The sequence below is a fragment of the Ramularia collo-cygni genome (assembly GCF_900074925.1).
Source record: "Ramularia collo-cygni strain URUG2 genome assembly, contig: RCC_scaffold15, whole genome shotgun sequence".
Taxonomy (NCBI): domain Eukaryota; kingdom Fungi; phylum Ascomycota; class Dothideomycetes; order Mycosphaerellales; family Mycosphaerellaceae; genus Ramularia; species Ramularia collo-cygni.
The window spans coordinates 520,226-543,118 of record NW_019716269.1 but is presented as its reverse complement, the minus strand read 5'-3'; the positions used below and the strand labels follow the sequence as shown (position 1 = coordinate 543,118).

At 51.3% G+C, this 22,893-nt stretch overlaps 10 protein-coding genes; 5 read left to right on the top strand and 5 right to left on the bottom strand.

Annotated features, from left to right (window-relative positions):
• Positions 1 to 362: 362 nt before the first annotated feature.
• RCC_08807 (uncharacterized protein) lies at positions 363 to 848 on the top strand (the record flags this gene model as incomplete). The annotated part of the gene is made up of 1 exon (XM_023774053.1): positions 363 to 848. One exon carries the CDS (start codon positions 363 to 365, stop codon positions 846 to 848), a length of 486 nt encoding a protein of 161 aa, XP_023629821.1.
• A 3,580-nt stretch (positions 849 to 4,428) lies between these two features.
• Positions 4,429 to 5,387, top strand: RCC_08806 (uncharacterized protein; the record flags this gene model as incomplete). XM_023774052.1 has 2 exons in its annotated part: positions 4,429 to 4,807; positions 4,894 to 5,387. The coding sequence occupies 2 exons, from the start codon at positions 4,429 to 4,431 to the stop codon at positions 5,385 to 5,387; spliced, it is 873 nt and encodes a 290-aa protein (XP_023629820.1).
• A 337-nt stretch (positions 5,388 to 5,724) lies between these two features.
• On the bottom strand, positions 5,725 to 6,716 carry RCC_08805 (uncharacterized protein; the record flags this gene model as incomplete). XM_023774051.1 has 3 exons in its annotated part: positions 5,725 to 6,127; positions 6,253 to 6,656; positions 6,714 to 6,716. 3 exons carry the CDS (start codon positions 6,714 to 6,716, stop codon positions 5,725 to 5,727), a joined length of 810 nt encoding a protein of 269 aa, XP_023629819.1.
• Positions 6,717 to 7,245: 529 nt separating this feature from the next.
• RCC_08804 (uncharacterized protein) lies at positions 7,246 to 8,169 on the bottom strand (the record flags this gene model as incomplete). The annotated part of the gene is made up of 1 exon (XM_023774050.1): positions 7,246 to 8,169. One exon carries the CDS (start codon positions 8,167 to 8,169, stop codon positions 7,246 to 7,248), a length of 924 nt encoding a protein of 307 aa, XP_023629818.1.
• Positions 8,170 to 11,279: 3,110 nt separating this feature from the next.
• Positions 11,280 to 11,940, top strand: RCC_08803 (uncharacterized protein; the record flags this gene model as incomplete). XM_023774049.1 has 2 exons in its annotated part: positions 11,280 to 11,865; positions 11,924 to 11,940. 2 exons carry the CDS (start codon positions 11,280 to 11,282, stop codon positions 11,938 to 11,940), a joined length of 603 nt encoding a protein of 200 aa, XP_023629817.1.
• Positions 11,941 to 13,690: 1,750 nt separating this feature from the next.
• RCC_08802 (uncharacterized protein) lies at positions 13,691 to 14,670 on the bottom strand (the record flags this gene model as incomplete). XM_023774048.1 has 2 exons in its annotated part: positions 13,691 to 14,138; positions 14,192 to 14,670. The coding sequence occupies 2 exons, from the start codon at positions 14,668 to 14,670 to the stop codon at positions 13,691 to 13,693; spliced, it is 927 nt and encodes a 308-aa protein (XP_023629816.1).
• A 724-nt stretch (positions 14,671 to 15,394) lies between these two features.
• RCC_08801 (uncharacterized protein) lies at positions 15,395 to 16,341 on the top strand (the record flags this gene model as incomplete). XM_023774047.1 has 2 exons in its annotated part: positions 15,395 to 16,202; positions 16,274 to 16,341. The coding sequence occupies 2 exons, from the start codon at positions 15,395 to 15,397 to the stop codon at positions 16,339 to 16,341; spliced, it is 876 nt and encodes a 291-aa protein (XP_023629815.1).
• Positions 16,342 to 16,622: 281 nt separating this feature from the next.
• On the bottom strand, positions 16,623 to 18,016 carry RCC_08800 (probable alpha-ketoglutarate-dependent taurine dioxygenase; the record flags this gene model as incomplete). XM_023774046.1 has 4 exons in its annotated part: positions 16,623 to 16,773; positions 16,832 to 17,256; positions 17,305 to 17,736; positions 17,888 to 18,016. The coding sequence occupies 4 exons, from the start codon at positions 18,014 to 18,016 to the stop codon at positions 16,623 to 16,625; spliced, it is 1,137 nt and encodes a 378-aa protein (XP_023629814.1).
• Positions 18,017 to 18,765: 749 nt separating this feature from the next.
• Positions 18,766 to 20,398, top strand: RCC_08799 (related to transporter protein; the record flags this gene model as incomplete). XM_023774045.1 has 4 exons in its annotated part: positions 18,766 to 19,188; positions 19,240 to 19,703; positions 19,770 to 19,809; positions 19,859 to 20,398. 4 exons carry the CDS (start codon positions 18,766 to 18,768, stop codon positions 20,396 to 20,398), a joined length of 1,467 nt encoding a protein of 488 aa, XP_023629813.1.
• A 75-nt stretch (positions 20,399 to 20,473) lies between these two features.
• On the bottom strand, positions 20,474 to 22,155 carry RCC_08798 (uncharacterized protein; the record flags this gene model as incomplete). XM_023774044.1 has 2 exons in its annotated part: positions 20,474 to 21,621; positions 21,717 to 22,155. The coding sequence occupies 2 exons, from the start codon at positions 22,153 to 22,155 to the stop codon at positions 20,474 to 20,476; spliced, it is 1,587 nt and encodes a 528-aa protein (XP_023629812.1).
• Positions 22,156 to 22,893: the final 738 nt, after the last annotated feature.

Here is a 22,893-nt window from a genome sequence, read left to right as displayed (position 1 = left end):
TAGTGATAGTGGTCTATGTTCAGTCACTCCCTGGCATGATTGCTGCCTTGTCGATATGAGTATAACTCTTCTGATCGCCTTGCATAACACGTTCAGCTTCTTCACCTCACATCTTGTAACTCATTCAAGTATTGAGTCATGGCTGAGGTTAGAGAACCGTCTAGGACTGTTAGAAGAAAAAAGCGAGCTCCTCGAGCTTGGAGCGGCGACGGCGACTCGTCGGATCAGATTACCGAGCGAATTCAATCACAACAATCGAAAAAAAAACACGTGATTGACAAGAAAAGTGTTCCTCTTCAAAACGCCACGACAGCGATCTCCACCCGCAACCACGACCACTCTCACCCGATCAATCCAGAAGAATGGCTTCCGCCAGATCCGAGCGCGCGCCACCAGCGGACCCGGCATGGAAAGCCGCCTTCCTGACCACCAAATTCAAGGCCTACCAACAGGCAAACATCCATGAAAAAGCCCTCCTCGCCGCCCTCGACTACGCCGCGACATGCCACATCAACGAGCGAGAAGAGTACAACCTCGCCGCCGCGGAAGCCAAGCGCATGGGAATGACCGCTGGAGTCCACTTTTCACAATCCAAGGACAGCCAGCGCAGCCTTGTGGACGTTGGAGAGAGAAGTCTGTGGGAGGAACACGACGAGGCGGAGAAGCGCAGTCGCCTTGTGATGATCATGCGGGACGTTTGTCGCATTGAGGAGGCTCGGAAGGAAGTTCGTCGTGTAATGGAGGAGACGAGGGCAAGCTGGGAGAGACAGGCCCAGCAGGGTGACGGTTTTGGGGGTATGGCGGAGAGGCAGAGGAAGGCGGCGAGGGATTGTTGTGCTTTGCAGTGAATGTGCTTGGATCAGGGCSGATGTTCGAGTGGATGGTCGCTGGATGGGCCTTGGTAGCGCTAATTCGCTGCGAATTGAACAAGATGCCGCAGAATTCAGGTAGCAGCATCGAAAATGAGATTGAACGGGTGAATGTGACAATGCTGAAGATCAGGTTCCACACTCTATCGGGATCTTGAGACCATGGAGCAATATCCTAATCATGCTTTTCCCGCTCTGAATGTCTTTCTGCTGCTGGAGAGAGCCGCGCTGACGACGAGGACCGCTCCCGTGTCTCTAACAGCAGCCGTGGAGAGGAGTCAGGCCGAAGCATCGCTTGAAGCAACACGAAGCAATATCCGGATAATGCTGATCCCTCTCTGAATGTCTCTCCACTGCTGAGAAGAGCCAGCCTGGCGACTAGAAGCGCTCTCGTAACCTCAACAGCAGCCGTGGAGAGGAGTGAGTGCGAAGCATCGCTTGTAGTAACACGAAGAAATATCTGGACAATGGATCTCCAGCTCATAATGACTCTCTAATACTGGAAAGAAGCACGCTGGCGACGAGGAGCGCTCTCGTGACTCCTACTACAGCCGTAGAGAGGAGTCAGCCCGAGGTATCGCTTGTAGGAAGCGACCTGATGATAGGGGCATCAGCAGCAGAGCTGTCGACATGAAAAGTCGTCAACAATCACAGCGCCCTGAACTACTCTCTCGATTGATTAACCGGCCACTCTGCTAGCAGCAATAGTTCTAGCAAGTCMAAAATGGTCGGCTCTGCAGAGAGCGAGGCTTTGAGACACCATGGGCATGACTGAGGACGTCGTATCCCGATGAACAATACTCATATCGACGGCTCTGCTTGAAAGGAAATCTGACGTTACTGGGGAGAAATCCGTGAGTGAGGATGGCACCGGTGATACAATGGCCAAAGACGAGGATTACAACGATCCACAAGTGAAACGCATCCGGGAACAGGCGGCAAAGCTGAGATGATTCAAGGATCCGCAAACACAATGTACGGTCTACGAAGTCGTGCGGGACAAGACCGACAGCGAGCCTGGCGCGGCCGCCAGAGCGACACACCTCTGGAACATGACACCCGAGCAGCGCAAGGGAGTCATCAGAAGGCCGGAGCGTTCTATGGAGCGGACGAAGGACAAGATGCTGATCATTTTAAGATGCACCGCACAAGGCCTACCGGTCACCCACTTCCCATAGGCTTACACCTCACCAAACCCAATGTCCGGGTACCTGACTATCCTGGCCGAGAAAGTGGCGATGCTGGTAGGAATTGAGACTCAGACGCCGCTGATCAAGAAGTACGCGGACGTGCAGTCAAGCCCGGTCCTGAAGAGCGACTCTATGTTCATGTGTGAGCTGAAAGCGAAGGAGGTCATTAAGATGAGTGATTATGATTTCAATAATGGTATCCCTGTGCTCAAAGCCTAGCACAGCACCCGCGTAGAGCCAGAGCCTACTATCAAAGAATCGAAGAAGCTTGTGCGAGACATGGCGACACTCTGCTGCAATCTTGAGGTAGCTCAGAAGAAGTTCGAAGACGCCAAAGAATTGCAGAACGCCATGCAGAAAGCCCACTAAGCAAGAGGTCGCTGGAGAAGAGCAGTGAGCTTGTTGGACTGGTGCGCTTTTGTTGCGAATGGATCGAAAAGGGTGGCATTAAGCCTCGTGGGGGCTTTCCCATAACGAGAATTTTCATTCACGGGTGAAGCAAAGAACTCAATGCATCCCGACCGTGCTCTGGTGGAGGACATCGATGCGAGGAAGAGCATCCTGCCGAAGAGCAGAAGCGCAGCAGCTTTTTGGGGCAGATACGGCAGTCCAGGAGGCCTGGAGAATATCCTAGTGCAGAGCTAACGAACAAGGCRCCAGCAACCCGCGTGAGTATTTCCTGACGCGGAGGGTTGTGCAGCATGGGAAAAGCGGAGAAAGTTGAGCAGATTCTGCTTCCCTTCGAACGGATACGATTGACAATGAAACAGAATACTTCGCCGGCCAGACGAAGTTCATCAGCTGCTTGGACTACTGTGCCTATGCATAGAGAGTGTCTGTCGGAGCTCTTGCAACACCTGAGTAGGCTGAGCAGGCGCAACCACTCCTGATTATGACTTGCGCATCGGGGAAGCTCCCCTGGAGGGCTACGTAGTGAGACATTACGGACCAGATTACGCCTCCGTTCGGTTGATGGGCCCTCGGAGGCTACATGGAACAGCTTCGCTAGCTGGAGGGAGTTTAGCGGTTTCTTGAGCGACCATGACGACGAGAAATTGTGCGGTAGCTTCTCCTGGGGTCTCGCTAAGAGTACAGGCGGCATCCGTACTGGATCTGAGTATCTTGTGGAGGAGAGCACGGTCTACGAGAGTTGGAAACAAGCGATCAATGGCGAGTGCTATGTGGAAGACCTGAGTGCGGAGAGCAAAAAGAAAAACACCTGCTTTGATATTCGATGGACGATTGCCTGAGCAAAGACAGGGAATCCCTCTTCCTGGGAATTCTTCTCAACGGCTGAATCATACGAGGAATGTCTGTCTGATCCTGCCATGGTCAGGTTGAAAAATGTATGCTCAGATGCCACTCTCAAACTGGAACCAGATGACCTCTCGTAGATTTTTGATTATGTTCCGTAGTTTTGGTAAACAATGCAGTAATCAATCTACTGATAATACCCTCATCTCTCGAAGTAAAGCTTGGGAAATCATTCTCTCTCTGAAATCATGCTTGATGTCTAGAAAGGCGGCTGTGATCTTAATTTTTTATCTCGGATTGCTCAAAGTATCCGAATGAATTACGATAAATCTGAGACCTGGTGCTGGCAAAAATTTGAATCGCCAGATAGTGTGGTGAACGAACCAGTTCCAGGGAGCCCAGTTTGACTTCTCGATTAGCCAAAGTATCGAACTGGCTCAAAGATTTGGTATGCTTGGCATGCTTCCACTGCACCTTGATAATGGAAGCCTCTCCGTTTCAACAAACATATACACAAATGGTCACGCCATTATCGAGCTTTGGCTGGTTTGTTCAACACACTACGGCCAGATGAATGAATCGTTCTGCTTAAAGTGTCGGGACAGCCCTGACCTTGCTCCGCTCGTACTTCTCGTAGCAATGACTATTAGCAGAACCTATCTTCACGACACGGAGCTACATGCCTTCGTTATACACGGTAACTAATCCAGAAGTGCAGAGCGGCATCTGTTTCAACCATGGAAATCTACGCAGCCTGGTGACCTCCCCTGTTTGCTTACGAGAGGTCTTCTTTGGCAATCCTCGCCAGTAGAGCTTTGCATATTCCATTACTTGCATGGAAGTTTTTGGTTCCTCCTGGTGATCACGCTATGGTTACAAGCATGCTCATAGAAAAGCGCTAGCAATTCACTCAGGGGCGCCAAGACAGCTCAAAGAAGCTTAGCGTACTTTCCGACGCGCGCGGAGCACACTTCCAAATCCTCGAGCAATGAACGACTGACATTCAATCCTCAACWTCAACATCTTCTGATTTTTATTCTCACTAAGAATCCTCACTGTTGGTCATCATCTCACCAACACCTCATCACCGTCACCAACACCGGCAGGACTCCAGCATGGTTTCCGCCACTCGCAAGCGTCGCGCGGACGACGCGCTCATGTCGCAGGCAAAGCGCGAAATGCCTTCCGCGAGTTCCTCACACTCTGCATCTTCGTCTCTCGCCATCGAGCCAGTGGCCGCCGCCGACGCTGAGCGCCTCCGTCGCAAGCTCGCCAACCACGGAACGCGGCTCATTCGCCTCCCGCCAGAGATGCGGAATAGGCTGTACAGCTTGCTCCTCCCAGAGAGCAAAGATGTCATTCTCAGGTATCCGGTCAAGAGCGGAGGTGGCAACCTCCCAAACACTCCCATCCTCCAAGTCTGTCAGGCGCTGCGCGAGGAGGTAGCTTCTGCCTACTTCAAGGGCACCTCACTCGTGGTTATGCCTAATCCCGGTACGTAGTGCCATAATCGGCTCTTGCGCGGCTCTACAAGCTTCAACCTACTAGATTTCAAGAAGACAATGCTAATTCCTCCTTAGGCATGAACCCCTTCCCCTGGATCCCAAAGTCACTTGAGACCATTCCAAGCATGCCCGCGCGATACTGCACCACCATCCACGTCACAACCCGGGTCTCGATTCCTCAACATCTGCATTACAACTGCAGAGCCCGGACAATGGTCGACAAAGTCTCCTGGTCGACCCCCGCCACCAACGTCGTCTTGGACACGACCGCAACCAACATCGTCTTGACCTTCTCGCTGAATTCCAACAACGCATACCGCGTCTTCACGGACTTCATCAACCCACGCGATTTCGTTGCCGGGAATGGATCGTTGCCTCAGGTCCGTCAAGACAAGTTTGACGACATGTGGGAGTTTGCGAGTGTGCAGATCGAGGCGTTTGAGGAGAAGATGAAGGTTGTGTTGATGGGCCGAGATATTCAACGAGATGCTGAAGGAGCTTTCATCATGGTCTTTGATTACCCTGAGGACCGGGATGAGTGGAGGACGAAAGCGGGTGTCATGTTGTGAGTGGATAAGCCGGGTAAGCCAAGTCGTGACATGTTTTGATGCTGCAGATCAAGACGCTGGCATGACAGGCGGTTAGAATTCGGTAGCAAGACAGTGATTTCGGATTCAATACGGTACATCATAACTCTCTCGAGTCAGCAACGATATTGAAACGAGTAGTGAAAGATTGCATCATCGAATGAAAGGAATCAATTCAAACATTTCCCACCATATCTTCTCCGATTTCAATCTGTAGTGTTCTCGTAGGCATCTGTTCTTGGTATCTACTCCAAAAGCAAAAGGAAAAGATAGCAATACACATCTACACAAAGTCTCCCCCTTAATTCAGATCCTCCAGTCAAACAGGCCCACTAGTATACCGATTCGGCGACTCCCTAAAAACAAACCACCCATCCGTAGGCGCCCCAATATCCGCCACAATCGCCACCCTCTCAGCCACAATCCTCGTCCTAAGCGTCTGAACCCAAGGCAAAGCAATATCTCTCACATACTCCCACTCCTGCATTCCAGCAGGAAGCACGGCGGGAATCAAGTGATCACTTACTCGAGCGCGAATTGTGCCGGCGAACATTGTGAGCATCATGCGGCCGTAGAGTCCTGCGGAGGTTACTGCGACGTTGGCTTTTAGCATGCGGATGAAGGGGAGGGAGCCTTCGAATGAGTCGAGGTATTGGTTGAAGACTACGGCGGTGGGATCTTGATGTTCGATTCTGATTGAGAAGTTGCGGTTGAAGTAGTATCTGGATGGTTCATCGTTAGTGGAAGTCTCGAAAATCTTGGTCCTCCTCGCCAAGATATGTATTGAAACCATGCAGAGCGAACTGCTGCATCCAATGATACTTGCAAGGTGGATTTTCCAACTTACTTCGCCATAAAAGCCGATCGAAACAGCCGAGAAGTCTTAATCATCGGATGATTCTTCGGAATCGTCATGTTGACATAAGGAGGAGATAGAACGGTCGTCAACGTCATGCCCGGTGGAAGCGGCGCAGCTGGGTTACGCATAACGATTTCATTCATATCGCGAGGTCCCTCACGGATGACATCGTCGATGATTTTGTTCAGCATTTCCGCTGGCATGGTATCGAATCTGGCCAAGGGATTGGGAGGAAGTGGAGGTGGAGATGGAGATGGAGTTTGATCGTCATCGGGATCTTGATCGGGTGCTTGTGCTGGGTTTCTTCTGGGTTTCTGGAGAATCGTCAGCGTGGTCTTAGGCGCTTTGGGGGACTTGGTCAGAGCTGTGGAGTTGACTTGTCTCAAAGTCGTCTACGGTTAGAAGAGATGTACTGCTAAAGTGAGGTCTGCAGTGCATCCTCTTGAAACCATGGTAACTCTGGAACAATTCTCCTATCGACAGCTCTGGCAGTTATATGAATTACCTTGCCCTTGGATATTCCCGCGCCAGTCCTATCAGAATTGGAACTTCCCGCACCATTGTTACCAGTACTGGATCTTGCGGCCMTAGGCCGGCCGCTAGCTTTGGGTGCCATGTGGTAATGTTGGTAAGATTAGAAAGCTGTATAGGGAAGTGTGTCAGGGATGAATTCAAGTTGCGAATGCACTTAGGAGCACATCAGCTTTTCTTACGAATTTCATAAAGATCCTTAAGTTTCGCCGGATGCGGTGCGGTTTTGTCTCTTTACAAAGAATGCTGTATCATCCTTCACGACATTGAATCCGCAGTGAATAAGGAATATCGGAGGATGCGCGGACAAAGACCGAAGTGTAGATGTTGAACAAAGCTGATGCTAGAGTACCTGCAGACCTTCATAGGCAGAGATCAGTGGCTCGGAAGATTCGATCGAGGACAGATGCAGCTTCCAACCCGCCCATTCCTTCTTTGACCACGAACCCTTCAAACGACATTCATCCAAGCGCTTTTCTTTGCCGCGACCAGCGGATCCTGAATCATGAGCACCGCACGCAACAGCAAGAACTCACACCTTGGAGAAGCATGCAGCCGCGCCACGATTTGAGCGCTGGGAATGTACGCTGCGACACCATGCCTCTCCCTCACACGACCATTCATGGTAGCGCTGGCTTGAATGGTGTAGTCTCCGTGCTTCGTATCGAAGCAGATGTAACGCTCCTCGACTGTCAGCGTCCTCATGAAGTTGATGAGGTGCGCGTAAACGATGTCGTTGGCGTGAGTCTTGGAGAGGCGCACTACAGCTCCGTGGTGCATAACAGGTACGTTCACAACATCCACCTTGAGTGTCTTGAGTTGCGGGAGCCAGGCTTCCAGGTTCTTCATGCTGGCATGCGCGTCCATGAAAGGAGACGCATTTCCAGATGCGTGCTCAAGAATCGTCAAGTGGAGGCTCTGTAGATGCTTGCAGAGGCCGGGGCTGAGGTTGATGGCGATGGGGTTCATAACAGGACGTGGACCTGTAGCAGGAACTGCTCTCGCCAGCGCTGGCATGTTCTTGACGATGGCGACCTTGACGATCGGTGCGAGATCCCACAGTGCTTTGCTGCCGCCCTCGAGTGTGTATCCTGAAGAGTTTGGCTTCGGCCTCGCGTTCAGAAGCATCTTGAGGACGACAGTGGCCATGGCGGAAAGCTCAGCATCATTGCAGAAGCCAAAAGTGTGTGGGCTGAAAGTAGCGATGAGCTGGATGACGATGAGCTCTTGCAGCTCTGCGGGCAGCTTAAGCAGTCGTTCGCGTGTTCTTCTGACACTGGTCGCGCAGTCTTTTTCTTTCTCCTTGATCTTGATGTCTGCGAGGTCCGCTTGGGTGGGACTGCTGGTCTTCGCTTCGGTATTGTGCGCGTCCATTTCGGTCGCGATTCAAGTGGTGGTCTGCAACTGTCAGTGCCCAGTGGTTCAGAGTCACGATGTTTACTAACCGGTTCGGATGATGGACGACTTGGGTACTGTTCTGCGTCTTCGCTCCAGAATGTTTGGGAGGAGTGTAGAGGAGAGAGGACAGGCAAGGGTCGGATGAAGGTGGAGGTCGAGTGTTTGCTGGACACGCTAGTCCGCCGCCGGCCCGACCTAGTTGCATTGCGGCCCGTATCCAACCACAAACACCCAGCATGTGGGTTACGGGCAAAGAGGATCTGTATAGAAAGTGCGTGTTTGTATAGATAGATGGAAAGCAGCCTTATTGACAGTCTTGTTGTTCTTCTTCAGAGGATAGTAGACATAATGGGTTTCAGGGGCATACGACTGTAGATGTAAACCGAAGAGGAGTCTGTAACCACGTCTTGGTAGCTCTTATGTAGTTGTCCTGCTTGTCTTTTTGTTCGCAAGCGGAGGTTCTATATACGTCTCGTCAAATCCTCCATTGTGTGCCTCGCTGTCGGCAATTTTTAGATTCCAGCATCATCAAGATTGCTCAAGCTAACGCCGCTTAGAGCACTCCAGCACTCCATTATCTTTCCCAACACACCTATCATCTCCAACAATGAGCACGACAATGACCGGAACCACTAGCATGGTGCTCTTTGAGGCGCAGAAAAGTGCAGAGGACGAGCAGGCCGTTATGCTTTCCAATGGTTTCAAGCTGATCGACGACATTTACGACGCTGCCGGGACGAAAACGAGCAATACTTTCACACACCTTGCGACGAAATTGTGGCGAKCGCGACGGAGAACAACGCCACCTCAACAGACCAAGTTTGGGACACGAGAAGCTTTGCTACCTTCCAAATGACAAGAGATGGAAAGAAATGGATACCGGGAATGCCCTTCCGATTCTCCAGGTCTCCAAGCCCTGCGAGTGCGACCAGGCACCTTATGCGCGCAGGATGTTGGCCAAAGAGGAGGTCGGGCATTCGCTACTCGAAAAATAACTGTCCAAGAAGGCCATTCAACCCTGATCTCTCGAGTAGCCCACCCACGCAAAAGGGCATCAGGACCTGAGCAATCCGGCGGAGTTACAATTCACCCTTAAGCGTATTGGGTCCAGATACCTCGAGTGGGCCACAATTACCGCAGCAGAAAAGTTCGCAACCAAGAGCGATTCAAGAGAATGACAGCGTCAGCAATATCGGTTTCTGGGACTAATTAGCGAGTCCCAGCGCCGCAAGCCAGCCCGTCTCTTACTATGGGAAGCATGGTATCCTGCGTTCATTCCTTGAACTTCTCGCCGCTGGAACCCTTCCTTGAACCCTCTCGCTCCGCGTGCCCGATGGAGACCTCGTTGTATTTGATCTCCCTCGCTTCCAAGCAGCATCAGCTCTTCCATCCGCTGCTGCTCGGTGCATTCCGATACCCGAATTCTTGCTCGCCAGCAAGCAGATCCGGACATCAACCTCCTCAATGTTGTATGAAGGATGCAAGGTCTTCATACTCTTCATGCAATTCGTCGGCCTAGAAGTTACACTTCGCAATGCTCCTAGCCAAGTCACAGACATCATCCTTCCGGTCAACAAGTATATTGTCTTTCAGCACTTCTCTAAGACGAGCCCAGCCCAGCAATCCGCATCCACCGCTCAGCGAGTATCGTCCATACTTCACGGCTGTTGCGTACGTAGAGACAATCCACGAAGAGTTCGAGGTCAACTGGGTTACTTGGAGGCAAACAGATACATTGCTACAGCCACTCCTACCGTCGTCGGGATGGCATCGAGAGTCTCGTCGAGGCTATTGAGACGACTCTGCCGTTCCATCCGAAGCATCTTGGCAAGAAGGAGTATGAGAGCTTCGAGTCGAATCTTGGTGCTACAGTGGTCTCAATGATGTTCACCGCTTACTCGGCGGATCGTTGGGCAATGTGGGCATCACGATTTGATCCGTTGCTCAACTTTGAGGATCCGTAGGTTGAGGGGAGAAGAAAGACGGATTGCAAGGGAGGGATGGCAAGAGAAAGAAGCTGAGTGAGAGGGGAAACTGGATACATACTACACCCGATGTCAAGCGCAACACAGCAGAGGATGGTGAAGGACCAGGAAGACGTGCAAGATGCATCAGCGAGAAGCGTAATGAATTTCGACTCCGTCGGTGCACAATCGTGTCATCCTTTCCGTCACTTTTACACAATGTCACAATCTGTTGAAACCCAAAAGGTTCTGCCGGCATCGAACAGAAATTCAAGCAGTATTGACGGCGCCGGCATTATGATAGAATCCATTATCGTCAACAGTAGGCAATGTAGAGATGTTTCCCGCCGTATTGGAGGTGATCTTGCCAATGGAATTGGATGGACAAGTTAGTTTGGTACTCCCTATCCTTCCTGTGGTGAGGAATTCTACTGCGGAGAACAATAGGCGATAAAGGTGAAGAGTACCTCATCCATGAAGTCTTCCAGAGCAGTCTTGGGCTATGGAKTAGACTCAATGAACAAATCAAGGACTGCATCCGCGGGTCTCCTTCCGTACTCTCTGACTATTCACCAACGACAGTGTACTTCGCCTTAAGTTGAAGCTATACCGGAGCACAAAAAGGCTGCCTGAAGGTGGAAGACCTAGTTCTGGCTTCCTTCCCACCTGTACCGCTGTGTGAACTGCTGCTTCGCTGTACTACGCTGCGACCCCTTCACGCTCCTTGTTCATCTCTAAAAGATCGATGCGCTACTATGGAGCTCTGGTTGAACACTCTTGGAACCAATTGTGGAGTACAGTATGGCGTGCTGGAGGTGAAAGATCCAGATCTCGCTTTTTTCTCTTGCTAGAGTGCAGACTCCAATGTACTCCGCCGCTGTAACACGCATCTATTGCCTTGCTCCCCATCGCTCTTCAAAAGAACAATATACTGCTATTCTCCTCCAGTAAGTCATCAACGCAGGCAATACCAGAGTGTAATGAGGCTTCCCGGTGATGAAGTGACGTTCTTCTTGCGTCGTAACCAGATCGTTGCCATCTCACCCAAGCTTGGCGATCGCGTTGCCTATCATCAACAGAATCCTCGCGCTCCTCTTCCAAAAAACAACACTGTCATTCATTATGGCAAGACGTATCCTGTACTCCGACGGTGCTCGCGATCCCGCAACACACTATGCAGGTTGCGCCTATGTGTATTTTGACACTCTCCAAGACGCGTGGGTCGGTTCCAGCAGAGTACTGGGGCGAGTTGAATCGTCACAGGAGGCTGAAGAGAACGCGATCATCGACGCCTTGGAAGTTGCCAGATCAAGTGGATCCAGTCATATCACAGACTTCGCCGTCCGCTCCGACGCTCTTTGGCTCGTGGAGGAGATCAATGACCACAGACTGGGACGCCGTCCCTCACGCTCTCATGCCATACAGGAGATTATCGGCTTAATCCACAAACTGCAGGCATTGAGCAAAAGCGTATCTGTGGAGTGGGTGGCTGCACACCAAGGTATTGAAGGAAACGAGGTAGCAGACGCCGCTGCAAAAGAAGCCAAGTTGCGATCCTTCCGTGCATTCAAAGGATTAGATTCGCTGACAGAGCCGGTGAGGATGGAAAGCGTTTCGCCCGAAGAACGAAAGCGCTACGAAGTCCCCGGCGAGATCATATTTAGTAAGGAGGCGGAGCGCCTCCTGCTTAATGCCGCCTCTGACAGAGGTAAGTCAAGTGTTCTCAACCACCAATACTGTCTATTATGCTGACCTTCATGTCACAGACCTACCCAGATCCTGAACGAGGACCGGGAGCGAACGTGGAGTAAACCACGCTAAAAAATCACTCTCACGACGTGCTCGCATTTTGACGCAATGTGAGGGCTTGAGTCGTTCTGCGGAACGATGACCAAGACGAGCACACAATGGAGAAGTTGACCCACACGCTGACCTCTCTTGCTTACATGCCACTGACACGACTGCTATAGTATACGCTATATTGACAAGACGTTTTCTCCGGAAGGAGAGAACATGACCGTTGAAGAGACATAGACTGCGAAGAGATACAGGCGACATTCCGCATCACGCCCACAGACACGTTCTGCGGCCACGCATGATTGTAAGCTCTCCAACTCTCTGTCTTCTCCCTTTCCTGCACGTCGCTGACTTTGCTGCTATATCGTACATCACTTGAACAGGATCCATCTCTCCAATGGAGGTCACAAGGATCTTGGGAGGCTTGACTCAATGCCGAAATGGATGGCCATCCTTTTGCATCATGCTCGCAGATTTTGGAGCGAGTTCTCTACCGAACCAATGGAAGCTGGATCTATGGCGGAAGGCTCATCCACCTGCCGCACTCTCTCCTGCCTGTATATTACTACCACTGCGATTGTAGCTCGCCGTATACCAAGCAGAATTCCCACTTCAATTGAGTGTTCAAGTTCTTGACAGTCTCCAAAGTAATGAATGCAATTTGCTGTATTATGCTCACGGATGAGCAGGGATAGCCGTTCCCACACATCTCTGGGTACGCTTTCTCTTCAATAGCTGCCTCTTGCGAATCCGTATTGACACCGGTGCCAAGCTGGAAATTCCACGGATGGAACATGCTTCTCACCATGAGAGTGTATCCCTCTACTGCGAGTAGCTGCACGGCTCAAGTGTACTGATCCTCTCTCCATCGCTTGCACTATGAGCCCATCTTGTCCTCTGGAAGCTGCTTCCTCAAATCATTCGAGTTGATGTACYCCATTGGCCCACTGCCCCAGGACTTCGATCGCCACGCCATATTATACCCACAGTGGTGTTGCTCAGTACTTCAGGGCTACATGAGCCATTACCCAAGAGCATACTCAAGACTTTGTTGGGAGTGTGCTGCTTCTCAGGAATTCCAGTCTCATCTCWCGGCAGATCCACGTAGAACTGTACTCAATACCCGAGATATCTCACTGCTACACGAATGTCTGGCTTTGTCCTGCAACATATCAACGATGAACTCATACTGTAGATTAGTGGTATGGGCAGCGTCTCAAATAATGAGAGAATTTTGAGGTGGGAGTTATGTGGACGGGTCAGCGTTTTGCAAAGTAGGCCTGGCTCGCTTGCTACTCTCTGAGACTGCGCTTTTCTACTTTGCAACATTGCTTTTGATATTGACCAGACTGACAGCAAGGAGCGAGATGTGTGGGAGGGGACATACGGAAGATGTGGAATCAAGACGCTGACATTTTTTGCAAGAAGATGGACTCTGCAGACAATTTCAACCTTTAAGATTACAATCAAGCCAAGGATTCCATACGATGACAAGAGCCGACGGTCTCATTTCGTGGCAATAATCATGCTCCGGACTGCTGGAGTGCTTCCCAACAATCTTGTGGCTCGCGGGAACGTGTGAAAAGCATTTGACATGACTTGATCTTTCCAATGCTACTCCAACCCGATATCCAACACGAGAGCTTGGCTACGAAGAAGCATGCTCTCTAACAGCAACACTCATGTGATCTTATCCTTCGTCCGCCTCGCCGCGGTTCACTCTATCCACTCGACCTCTACTCAAAGTCGTCCCAGTTCTCCGCCACCTCCTCCACAGTCTTCAACTTCGACCTGCCTGCAGCCACCTTCTTGGCGGATTTACGGCTCTGCACGTCGTCCATCCCGTACGTGGTTGGCTTGGCAGACTTACCGTACGTCTTCCAAGTCTGACGGAGGTACGGCTCCAACTCTGGTCGCCACTCCTTCAATCCAGCCTTGACATCCTCTGCCTCTTCGAGCAATTTGGCCTTATCCTTTCTGGCGCGAGCTGCTTTCCTCCTTGCACTGCCGCTGTTACGCTTCATATTCAATGCTTGATGCTCGTCATGGAGTTGCTTCTTGGCGCGAAGCTCGGGTTCCTTGATTGCAATGGCAGCGCTGAGCTCTGGGAGTTTTTGATACAAAGCCTCGAGTGCTTCTTGTTCTTCGAGCGTGTAAAGTCCGTGGACAAGATCCCAGGCATACCTACGAAGAATGGTTAGAATGAATGCTGCAGACTCGTGTTTTGCACAACTTACTGGTGGACCATCGTGTCCCAAGGACGACGGCGGTCAGGATCTTCCGGACAGATGCTCGGACAAAAGACCGTATCAACCTTCTCCATCACCTCTCTCGAAACCTTCTCATGCGCAACGGTCCAGCAGATATGCCCCATGAGCTTTTCCGTCGCAGATTTCGGCTGCATGTCGAGGAGATCGCAAGCCTCCCAGATTGCGACGGCGCGAGTAACAGTCATCCCAGCGACATTGATAAAGAGGTTCTCTTTACCTCCATGTGTCTGAATAATTCCCAGCACATGCCGAAGACCGGCGGGCGCGCCAGTCGGCAAGGTCACCTCCCGGTGCTCCTCGTTCTCGACCTCCCAGCCCGAGAGGAAGCGTCGAAATGAGCCACTATGGGCTTCGAGTTTCGCGCGCGAGAGGAGATCCGACAGGAGCTTCCGGTCGGCGTCGATGGGGCGCTGCAGGAACACGGAAACTGTGCGCTCTGGTGCCATGTTGCGCGAGGCGGCGTGGTCGTTCGTGATTGCGTTGATATGGTTGGATTATTTCGATGGTTTTAATGTCTCGTGTGATTGTGTTGAGAAGTTGTCACGTTTGAGAAACTGTCGCGGTGTTGTGTTAGGTGGCGCCAAGATTTCGGCGACCGGCACACTAGCGCGGATCTCACGAGTGAATGTTTGTTTGCCAGCCACGTGGCTCGGACACCACGAACATCGCCTCCTGCGCCATCATATACAGATCCATACCCTGATGAGTATAGCGATGGGCAAATGCAGAGAGGCGTTGGCTCGTACTATAGACTGCGTTGGTTGCTGCGGGACCTTGCATGCCCTATCGCGGGTAGCCGCATTTGCCACGGGCTCTGGCATGATTACTACAGAACAATCAGAAGACGGCTGTCTATCCAGCCAACAGATCTTCTAATCAGATGCAAATGTTTGATAGCTTGTGAGTGGCTGCAGGGCCGCGTTTGGCTTTTACACGTGCATCGCGGGACGCCCAAAAAGCTTAGACCTTCCGCGTTTGAGCTGCCGCGCTACAAACACAACATCATCACCCGAGCTCCCTCAAACAACAACACCTCCCACCAGCACCGCCCTTTCTATATACTCATTCTCTCATCAACAGTAAGTCTCCGCCACGCGCTCCTCGCGCCAGCTCTCTCCATTACCGACTCCGCCGCCGTCGAGACTGACTATCCTCTAGAACACCGCAAAAATGACGATTCCCACCGGAAAAATCTCGAGTGTCTACTTCGAGACCGAACTCGGCAACTTCACCAAGATCGTCGATCGCATCGACAACGAGAAGCTCGTCAAGCTCTGCGGCAAGGCCAACAGACAAGAGCACATCGGCACCTGGCAGAAATTCGTCTACCAGCACCCCAATGCCATGCTGATTCGCTCGTTCGAGACCGAGTACGATGCCGCCGTCAAGATCATCGAGTGGATCTGCAACTACGACTTCGAGCAGCCGATGTACGATCAGGCTATTACCACCGACCTCATCAACTCGGAAGACTTCACCAAAGTCGTGGAGCTGTACTACTCCGTCGGCTCCCTCAACATCACCCGCGAATACCGTGGTCAGCAGCTCCGCGACGACATTTTCCATTACATCAACAGCGCGCCACTCTCCAGTAACGAGTTCATCATGATCTATGAGTGCTGCGCCTTCGATCAGGGTCTCGTTGTCAGAGCCTTGAACAGCTTCGCATATGCGCTCAGCACGCGCCACAAGTATCCCTACCCCGCTGATCAGGCGGAGGAGATTGAGGCGTACTGCAAGGATGTCGGCATTTGGGAGGACGTGTCGGGACGCATCGAGTTCCAGAAGAAGCGCATGGAAGATGCTGCTCAGCATGACTGGGAGAACATCGCCGAGAATGAGAAGAAGACAATTGCGTTCAAAGCTGGACGTGTCATTCCCGGTCCCGTCTTCAATGACCCGCGCCTCTCGGGCCGTGGAAGAGGTCGTGGTGGATTCGGTCGGRGTCGCGGTGGCTTCCGTGCCACTCGTGGTGGAGGTAACGGTGCCGTCAGGTAAGTCTCATTCTCATTACACTTTCTTGTACCATGTGCTGACTACTTTATGCAGGCACCAACTCATTCATCAACATCCTGGTAGTGGAACCTGGCCAGGCCAAGGATAGCGCTGCTGGATGATTCTTCTACAGCACCTCAATCGAGAGTGGCTTGGAGCATTGGAGATGGGATAAGCTCGGTTAGGAATTAGGTTGCACTCTGGATTATGAGAAATGTGCTCTTTGGGTCCCAAATAATCGTTTTAACAACACTGTGGTTAAGTCCTTGGGTTTCGCCTTTGTGAGCTTGTCACTGCCTCACGGTGTCTTTTCATCTTAAATACCGATTACCCGGTTCAAAGCACTTCTGGAACATTTTGTTTCTCCTCAAACAACATCAATACGAAGCGTAGTTCTCATCACCTAAATATCCGAAGGTCCAGCAAGACCCAAAGCCTGCCGCCTCGTCGGAGCATCAGCATCAAATACCGGCTTCTCAGCCAAAGATGTCACACGAGTCCCATGTCTCGCTTCCTTGCCCTCGTAGTCATAACTTGCATTATGCATAGTGATTCTGCCATCGTATCAGTAAGCCCTCCTGATTCTAACAAACGATAACAAAAAGGTCATACCTGTTATCCCAAAGCGCAGAAGATCCAGGCGTCCACTTGAACCGCACTTGAATGTCGACATTATTCTCATACACGCTGTACAAGTAATTGAGAATAGCGTCGCTCTCCCCCTGGTCAAGCCCAACGATTCTCACCGTCATAGCTCGATTGACAAAAAGTGATTTCCAGCCCGTGGCAGGATGGACTCGTACAATTGGATGCGTGCGTTCCACGTACTTTGGTCCGGAAGTGGGATTCTCACGATCGAGATATGCGTGAGCACTTCGGAAGACGGCATACTTGCCGTCGATAATTTTGCGGAAGTCGGGTGAGAGTTTCTCGTAGGCCGCATAGCCTGAAGCCCATAGGGTATCTCCGCCAATTTTTGGGATGGTGTCGTTGTGTAGGTGGGTGATACCGGCCGGTTGTCTCTCGTGCACAAGATCCTGCGAATGTCAGCCATGTTTCGTGGAGAAGAGCGGGAGGTAACTTACAGTGTGCCACTTTTGCGTTCCAACAGGGTTACGGAAGTCGGCTTGGACCTCTGTGTTCGTAAGATTGGGCCAGATAATCGTCACACCTGGCAGACCTGGAACAATCGGCACTTGTGGATGTACTTCCACTTCGCCGAAGTAGTTGCCGAGCTCGAGTTGCTTTTGAGGGCTAAGATCTTGGTCCCGGAAGAAGACGACGCTTCGCTCTGCGATCAGCAATGCCAGTTCGTCACGTTGGATGTCTGTAAGATCTTTCAATTGCAATCCAACGATCTCAGTCCCGATGTGCGTGGTCAGGTGGATGACCTCCTTCGCAGCACTGTAGAGAGACTTCTTGCTTGGATCGGCTCGGGTTCCTGCATCGACGTATTCCCGGTCGTAGTCTCTTATGGCGAAGACATCTTGCAGATAAAGAGGGATGGCTGGTCGATACTGTAGCGTCTGTCAGCTTTCTTTGCTACGACATCCCGGCGCTGTGATATTGGATAGATCATTCGATGGATCAAGTGGTTGGAATTGGAGTACACAGGAGTGATATGTCGAGAGTTATTGGAGCATTCGAAACACCAGCGACTGTACTTACTGGATAACCWTTTGAAAGATCGATCCCAGCTTTCTCAAGTCTTGCTCTCGCGGATGCTGGAAGGCCAAGCGTATCCTTCCTTGGCTGAACATAATCAACAATCTCAGGAAGAATTGCTGAAGGAGCCATATCTTCAACTGATGTCTTGATCTGTTCTTGAAGTCGTGTATCGTGTCGTATAGGTATAGCACAAGCAATACTTGATGTCCAGCCGATGCTTCGTCTTATACACGCACGCCACTTTACTCAAAGTGGAGCTTCCATAATCTTGACTCCACATATATCAGCATGAGCGGGGACATCTCCGAGCCTGATGGTGTTACGAAGCAAGAAATTCCGGATTGCGCCATATTGCTTGGGATCCTGCCATCGATGCCAAGACCCAGCTCTCATGCGCGCTCCTCCAACCAAATTTCATCCCGAAGATTGTCCGACTATGCTGGTTAGATGTGCCCATGCAGTGAGGTGTGGAGCCTTGTCACGCCATGAAGGTTTCGTAGCACGTTCAGGTTCATAACTTCAGAAGCAGGGGATGTGACTCGCTCAGCGTCGTTATCTGAGCCCGCTTTTGGTGGAGTTTTGACTAGTCGAGCATGCACTTCCCCCCTGTGGTATTGTTGAATGGGATCATTGGAGTATGCGAACCATCGTTCCGTGTGGTATTGCGAGTAGACGGCATAGATTGCGTGCTATTCGGAGAGCTGTCGACCTTACAAACCAGCCGACGACCCGGATTTGAAGGACATTTTTGAGCGGAGTGGTAGTCCTCAAAAGTAGCTCGTGTCCTTCGAATGGCATCGTCCTTGAGACCAGAAGAGCGACAGCCCTTACTCGGAGACTACGATAGCGGAAGCTCTGGGAACAGCCAAACCATCACTATGAGTGCCAAGCCGCATGAGAAGCTCGATGTTGCGGTGCAAAGCCAACCTATCCCAAGCGATGTTGGTTCCAGCGAACGATCCTCTCACAGCGATACAAAGCCCAAAGTTCCCTGGTGGGCTTATATTTGGGACTATGAGCCTGGTCGATCAAAGGAGGAARTTGCTTTTGTGCAACGACTGGATGTCAGCGTACTCATCATTCTTACTTTGGGGTACTTTATCAAGAATCTCGCTCAGACGAACATTGCCAATGCCTATGTGTCCGGCATGAAGGAGGATTTGTCCATGAACTCCAACCAGATCAATCTTATCGATGTGGCTTGGACGACGGGATATGTTGTCGGGCAGATTCCATCGCAGGTCATCCTTACCAAAGTCAGGCCCAGCATCTGGATACCCAGTTGCGAGCTCGTATGGACCGTAAGTTCTTGACCGTTCCTCAGGATGTAAATCCACTGACAGTCCATCCAGGGATTGACATTCTGTCTCGCGGCCGTCTCATCCTCGAACCACGTAATAGCGATCCGTTTCCTAGTCGGTCTGGCCGAAAGCATCTTCTATCCCGCCGCACACTTCATCCTAGGCTCATGGTACAAGCCTTCGGAGCTTGCAAAGCGAGCTGCAATCTTCCATGCATCGAGTGCACTGGCATCGATGTTTAGCGGATACCTCCAAGCGGGTGTGTACAAAGGACTGAATGGCGTTCATGGTCTTCCAGGCTGGAAATGGCTCTTCGTTATGGATGGCATCATATCATTGCCGATCTGCATCGCGGGCTTCTGGATGATTCCGGATCTGCCAGAGAATACCCGGGCATTCTATTTGACCAAGGATCAGATTGAGTTGGCGAAGAAGCGGATGAGTGATATTGGTCGTGCTCCTCGTACCAAGCTGGGTTGGTCTGCTTGGAAGAGAATTTTTGGGAGATGGCATGTGTGAGTCAATCCCAAAGGCCGCAAGATTCGTTGGAAACAAGTGCTGACACTTATACCTGCGTGTAGATATCTGCTGACCATCTTGTACATCATCTTCATCAACAGGGTATGTGTGCCTTCATCTCCCACTTCCAACAAAACTGAACATCGCAAAGGGACCATCAAGCAGCATCAACCCACTCTCCCTCTGGCTGAAAGAAAAAGGCTACTCCATCAGCTTAATCAACATCATCCCAACCTCTCAAAACGCAGTCCAAGCAGTAGCAACCATCATCCTCGCAGTCCTTTCAGACTACTGGCGGAATCGACCCGCCGCCATGTCCATCTCCACCGCAGGAGGACTGATATCCGCACTCATTCTGGCCATCTGGAATGTGCCCTCGGGGTTGAAATGGTTGGCCTTTCTAATGGACAAACTTTCCGTRCCGTATGGCCCGATGAGCATGACCTGGACGAATGAAATCTGTGGTGGAGATGCGGAGGAGCGGAGTATTGTGTTGGGAGTGATGAATTCTCTGGGTTATGCTTTCAATGCTTGGCTGCCGGTTTTGACGTATCCCGCAGTGGATACCCCGAGTTTCCGAAAAGGTTTCGTCTTCTCGACTGTGGCGTTTGTGGCGCAGTCTGGAATCACTTGGCTGGTGTGGTTCATGTATAGAAGAGATTTGAGGAAGAAAGCGGGTGGTTTGGTATAGAAGTAGATTATGGCAAGAGATTACGCATTCCGGTATTGGCTTGCTGGTGCTTGTTCCGCCACCATTCAGCACCACTCACAACAGTTGGAGTCTCCCCGGCCGCATCCACCAATTCGGGGTAGTCACGTCCTTTGCCCGCTCCACACGGTCCGCCACATCGACGGTGCGTGGTAAAGAATTGCCTGTAGAACTGAGCCAGCACTTCTCAAGTCTCTCCACATGCCTAATGGCAATTTCAGCGGGTGGATGATCTCTAAGTTGCCAACGATCTTCATCACCCTCCTCCCAGTCAACGTGCGCAAGCCGATCCAAATCCATGGCATGCACATACTCAATGCCCGTCAGGGTGAGGTTCTTTCGACCCCATTCAGCCAAGGCTATGGATTGATCAATGCCTGCGGTACCAACGGCCCAGTGGCATGCAATCAGGGTGACTTGACGGAGCTTTTGTCTATGCCTCAAGAGGAATGCTCTCAGGTCTGCGTCGTCTGTCAAATGGAGATGGTGGAATTCAACAGATGTGAGATCGGGAAAGGTGAGACTCAGGAAATCGCTGTTTGCAGGATATCGGACCCCGTCAGCCCCGGGATGGATCCCTGCTACGCACGCCCTTGTGATTGAAAGATGACGGACCGATCCTCGAGCAGCGTTCAGCATGTACCAAATGTTTTCAGGCGTCCGACCAACATATCCCCAGTCATTCGGGTCGTAGTACGGCAGGCGGAGACGGCGCAGTGGTTTGAAGTGTCTGTCAAACACATTGATAAAGGAGTCTGCTGGGTAGCGAGTAAGAGTACTCTGCACTTCTGTCGTGAGTCGGTGCATATAATATCCACTCATCATTCCTTGCACAGATGCGAATGGATGCGGCCCAATGGAAAAGGATTGAATACCTGCRCTCGGGACAGCCGTGAGCGCAAACATGACCACCACAATGTCGTCTATATCAGTGCAAACATATGTTTCTGGTGGCAATGTTGTTCCAAACATCCGGAGGCAARCTTCGGCGTAGGATTCACCCTGTCTCGCCAGCCCACGATAGTCGGTCATGACGACGTGCTTCAACCGCGGACACCTCCTGAATGCCTCAGTGATGAGTTGGAGAGCTGTGTTGTTGGTTTCTAGTGTTGATTGCACCTTGAAGCGCTGGATGTACTTGGCGTGGGTGTCATTGCTCCAGGTGGCTCGGTTGGCATTCGATACTAGACGGCGACCCTCGGCGTCTGATCGACAGAGTCAGTACACGTTCGTTGTGGCAGCTTTTCACGACAAAAGCAGAATTGCAATTGAGCATCGCTTTTCCTGTCTCTCGACTTACTTAAAAGTTCGTTCGTTACATCAGGTACTGCCGGGAGTGCACAATTCAGATTTGCGAGATCAGCGCTATCTTGTTGCACAGAGATACGCCAGGGATCAATGGAATAACGTTCGACATCCATGTAGTTATTGGCATATGCGTCTTCGTCTCGGACATGGTTCTCCCAATAACGGCTGCTATCGTAAGTCAAGGTGGTGACGTTGTTTCTCCAGGGACTGGCGATGATTTCCCTGAAGCGAGCAATGGTATCCAACCGGTGGGCAAAGATCAGGTTTCTTCCGAGAAGCCCACGTCCGGATGCGCCGAGTATTCTGCAAGAAAGTCGTGCTGCAGCAAGATCTTGGTGGGTCAGATTTGAGAGAATGCCAACTCGAGCTTCTTCCGGGATCGATGACAAGTAGTCTCTACCCGGGAGGGGAATTCCTAAGATGTAGGCCATTATAGCGAGATGCAGTGGATAGCGGAAAGTTGTTCGTGTTGAAATCTTCTCCGAAACGGCCAATTTGACAAACCCAAGCTATGTCCGCATTCTGACATAGCCTTTGTTCTTTCAAAGACGCAGTCTGCCTTGATATAAGCGAAGGAAGGTCATTGACATGACCGTATCCGGAGACGTCGACTTGAATGATTGTACATGGTACGAACAAAGGATCATCATCGCAGCTTGTAGGTGCTATCGCTGTATCTTTTCTCGCACTTTACCGACGGTGCAAAGGACATTCTCCAGCCCTCTGGTCTTGTTAAGGCCCAGATCAGGCCGTCAACATGGTAGCATCACGATGGAATGCTTTGTTGCGTGCTGGGCGAAACGCACTGGCCGTGAGTTGCGACACCCTAGGATGGTGTGAGTGATCAGTGAACGTAGACCAGCATATTTTGAAAATCGGTATACCCCAATGATCCAAGGTATCGCCAATGCAGAAACCTAAGGGAGTTGTAAATGGAAAAGAGAGGACGAGAGTCGGCGGGTTGGAGTCGGCGGAGCTCGGATCCGCGCCCCGCTCCCGGTACACGGCGCCAGCCGCTCCCGCCGGGCTCAGCTCCGCTCCGTTGAACCGAGCCTTCCCATCTCATCGATTATCAGCATCAATAGCAAGCGAGATCTTCAGCCGCGTTTCATTCTGCAGAAAAGGGGCCACCTATCGTCTGGTATGCCGGCACTTCCATCCATTTGCTA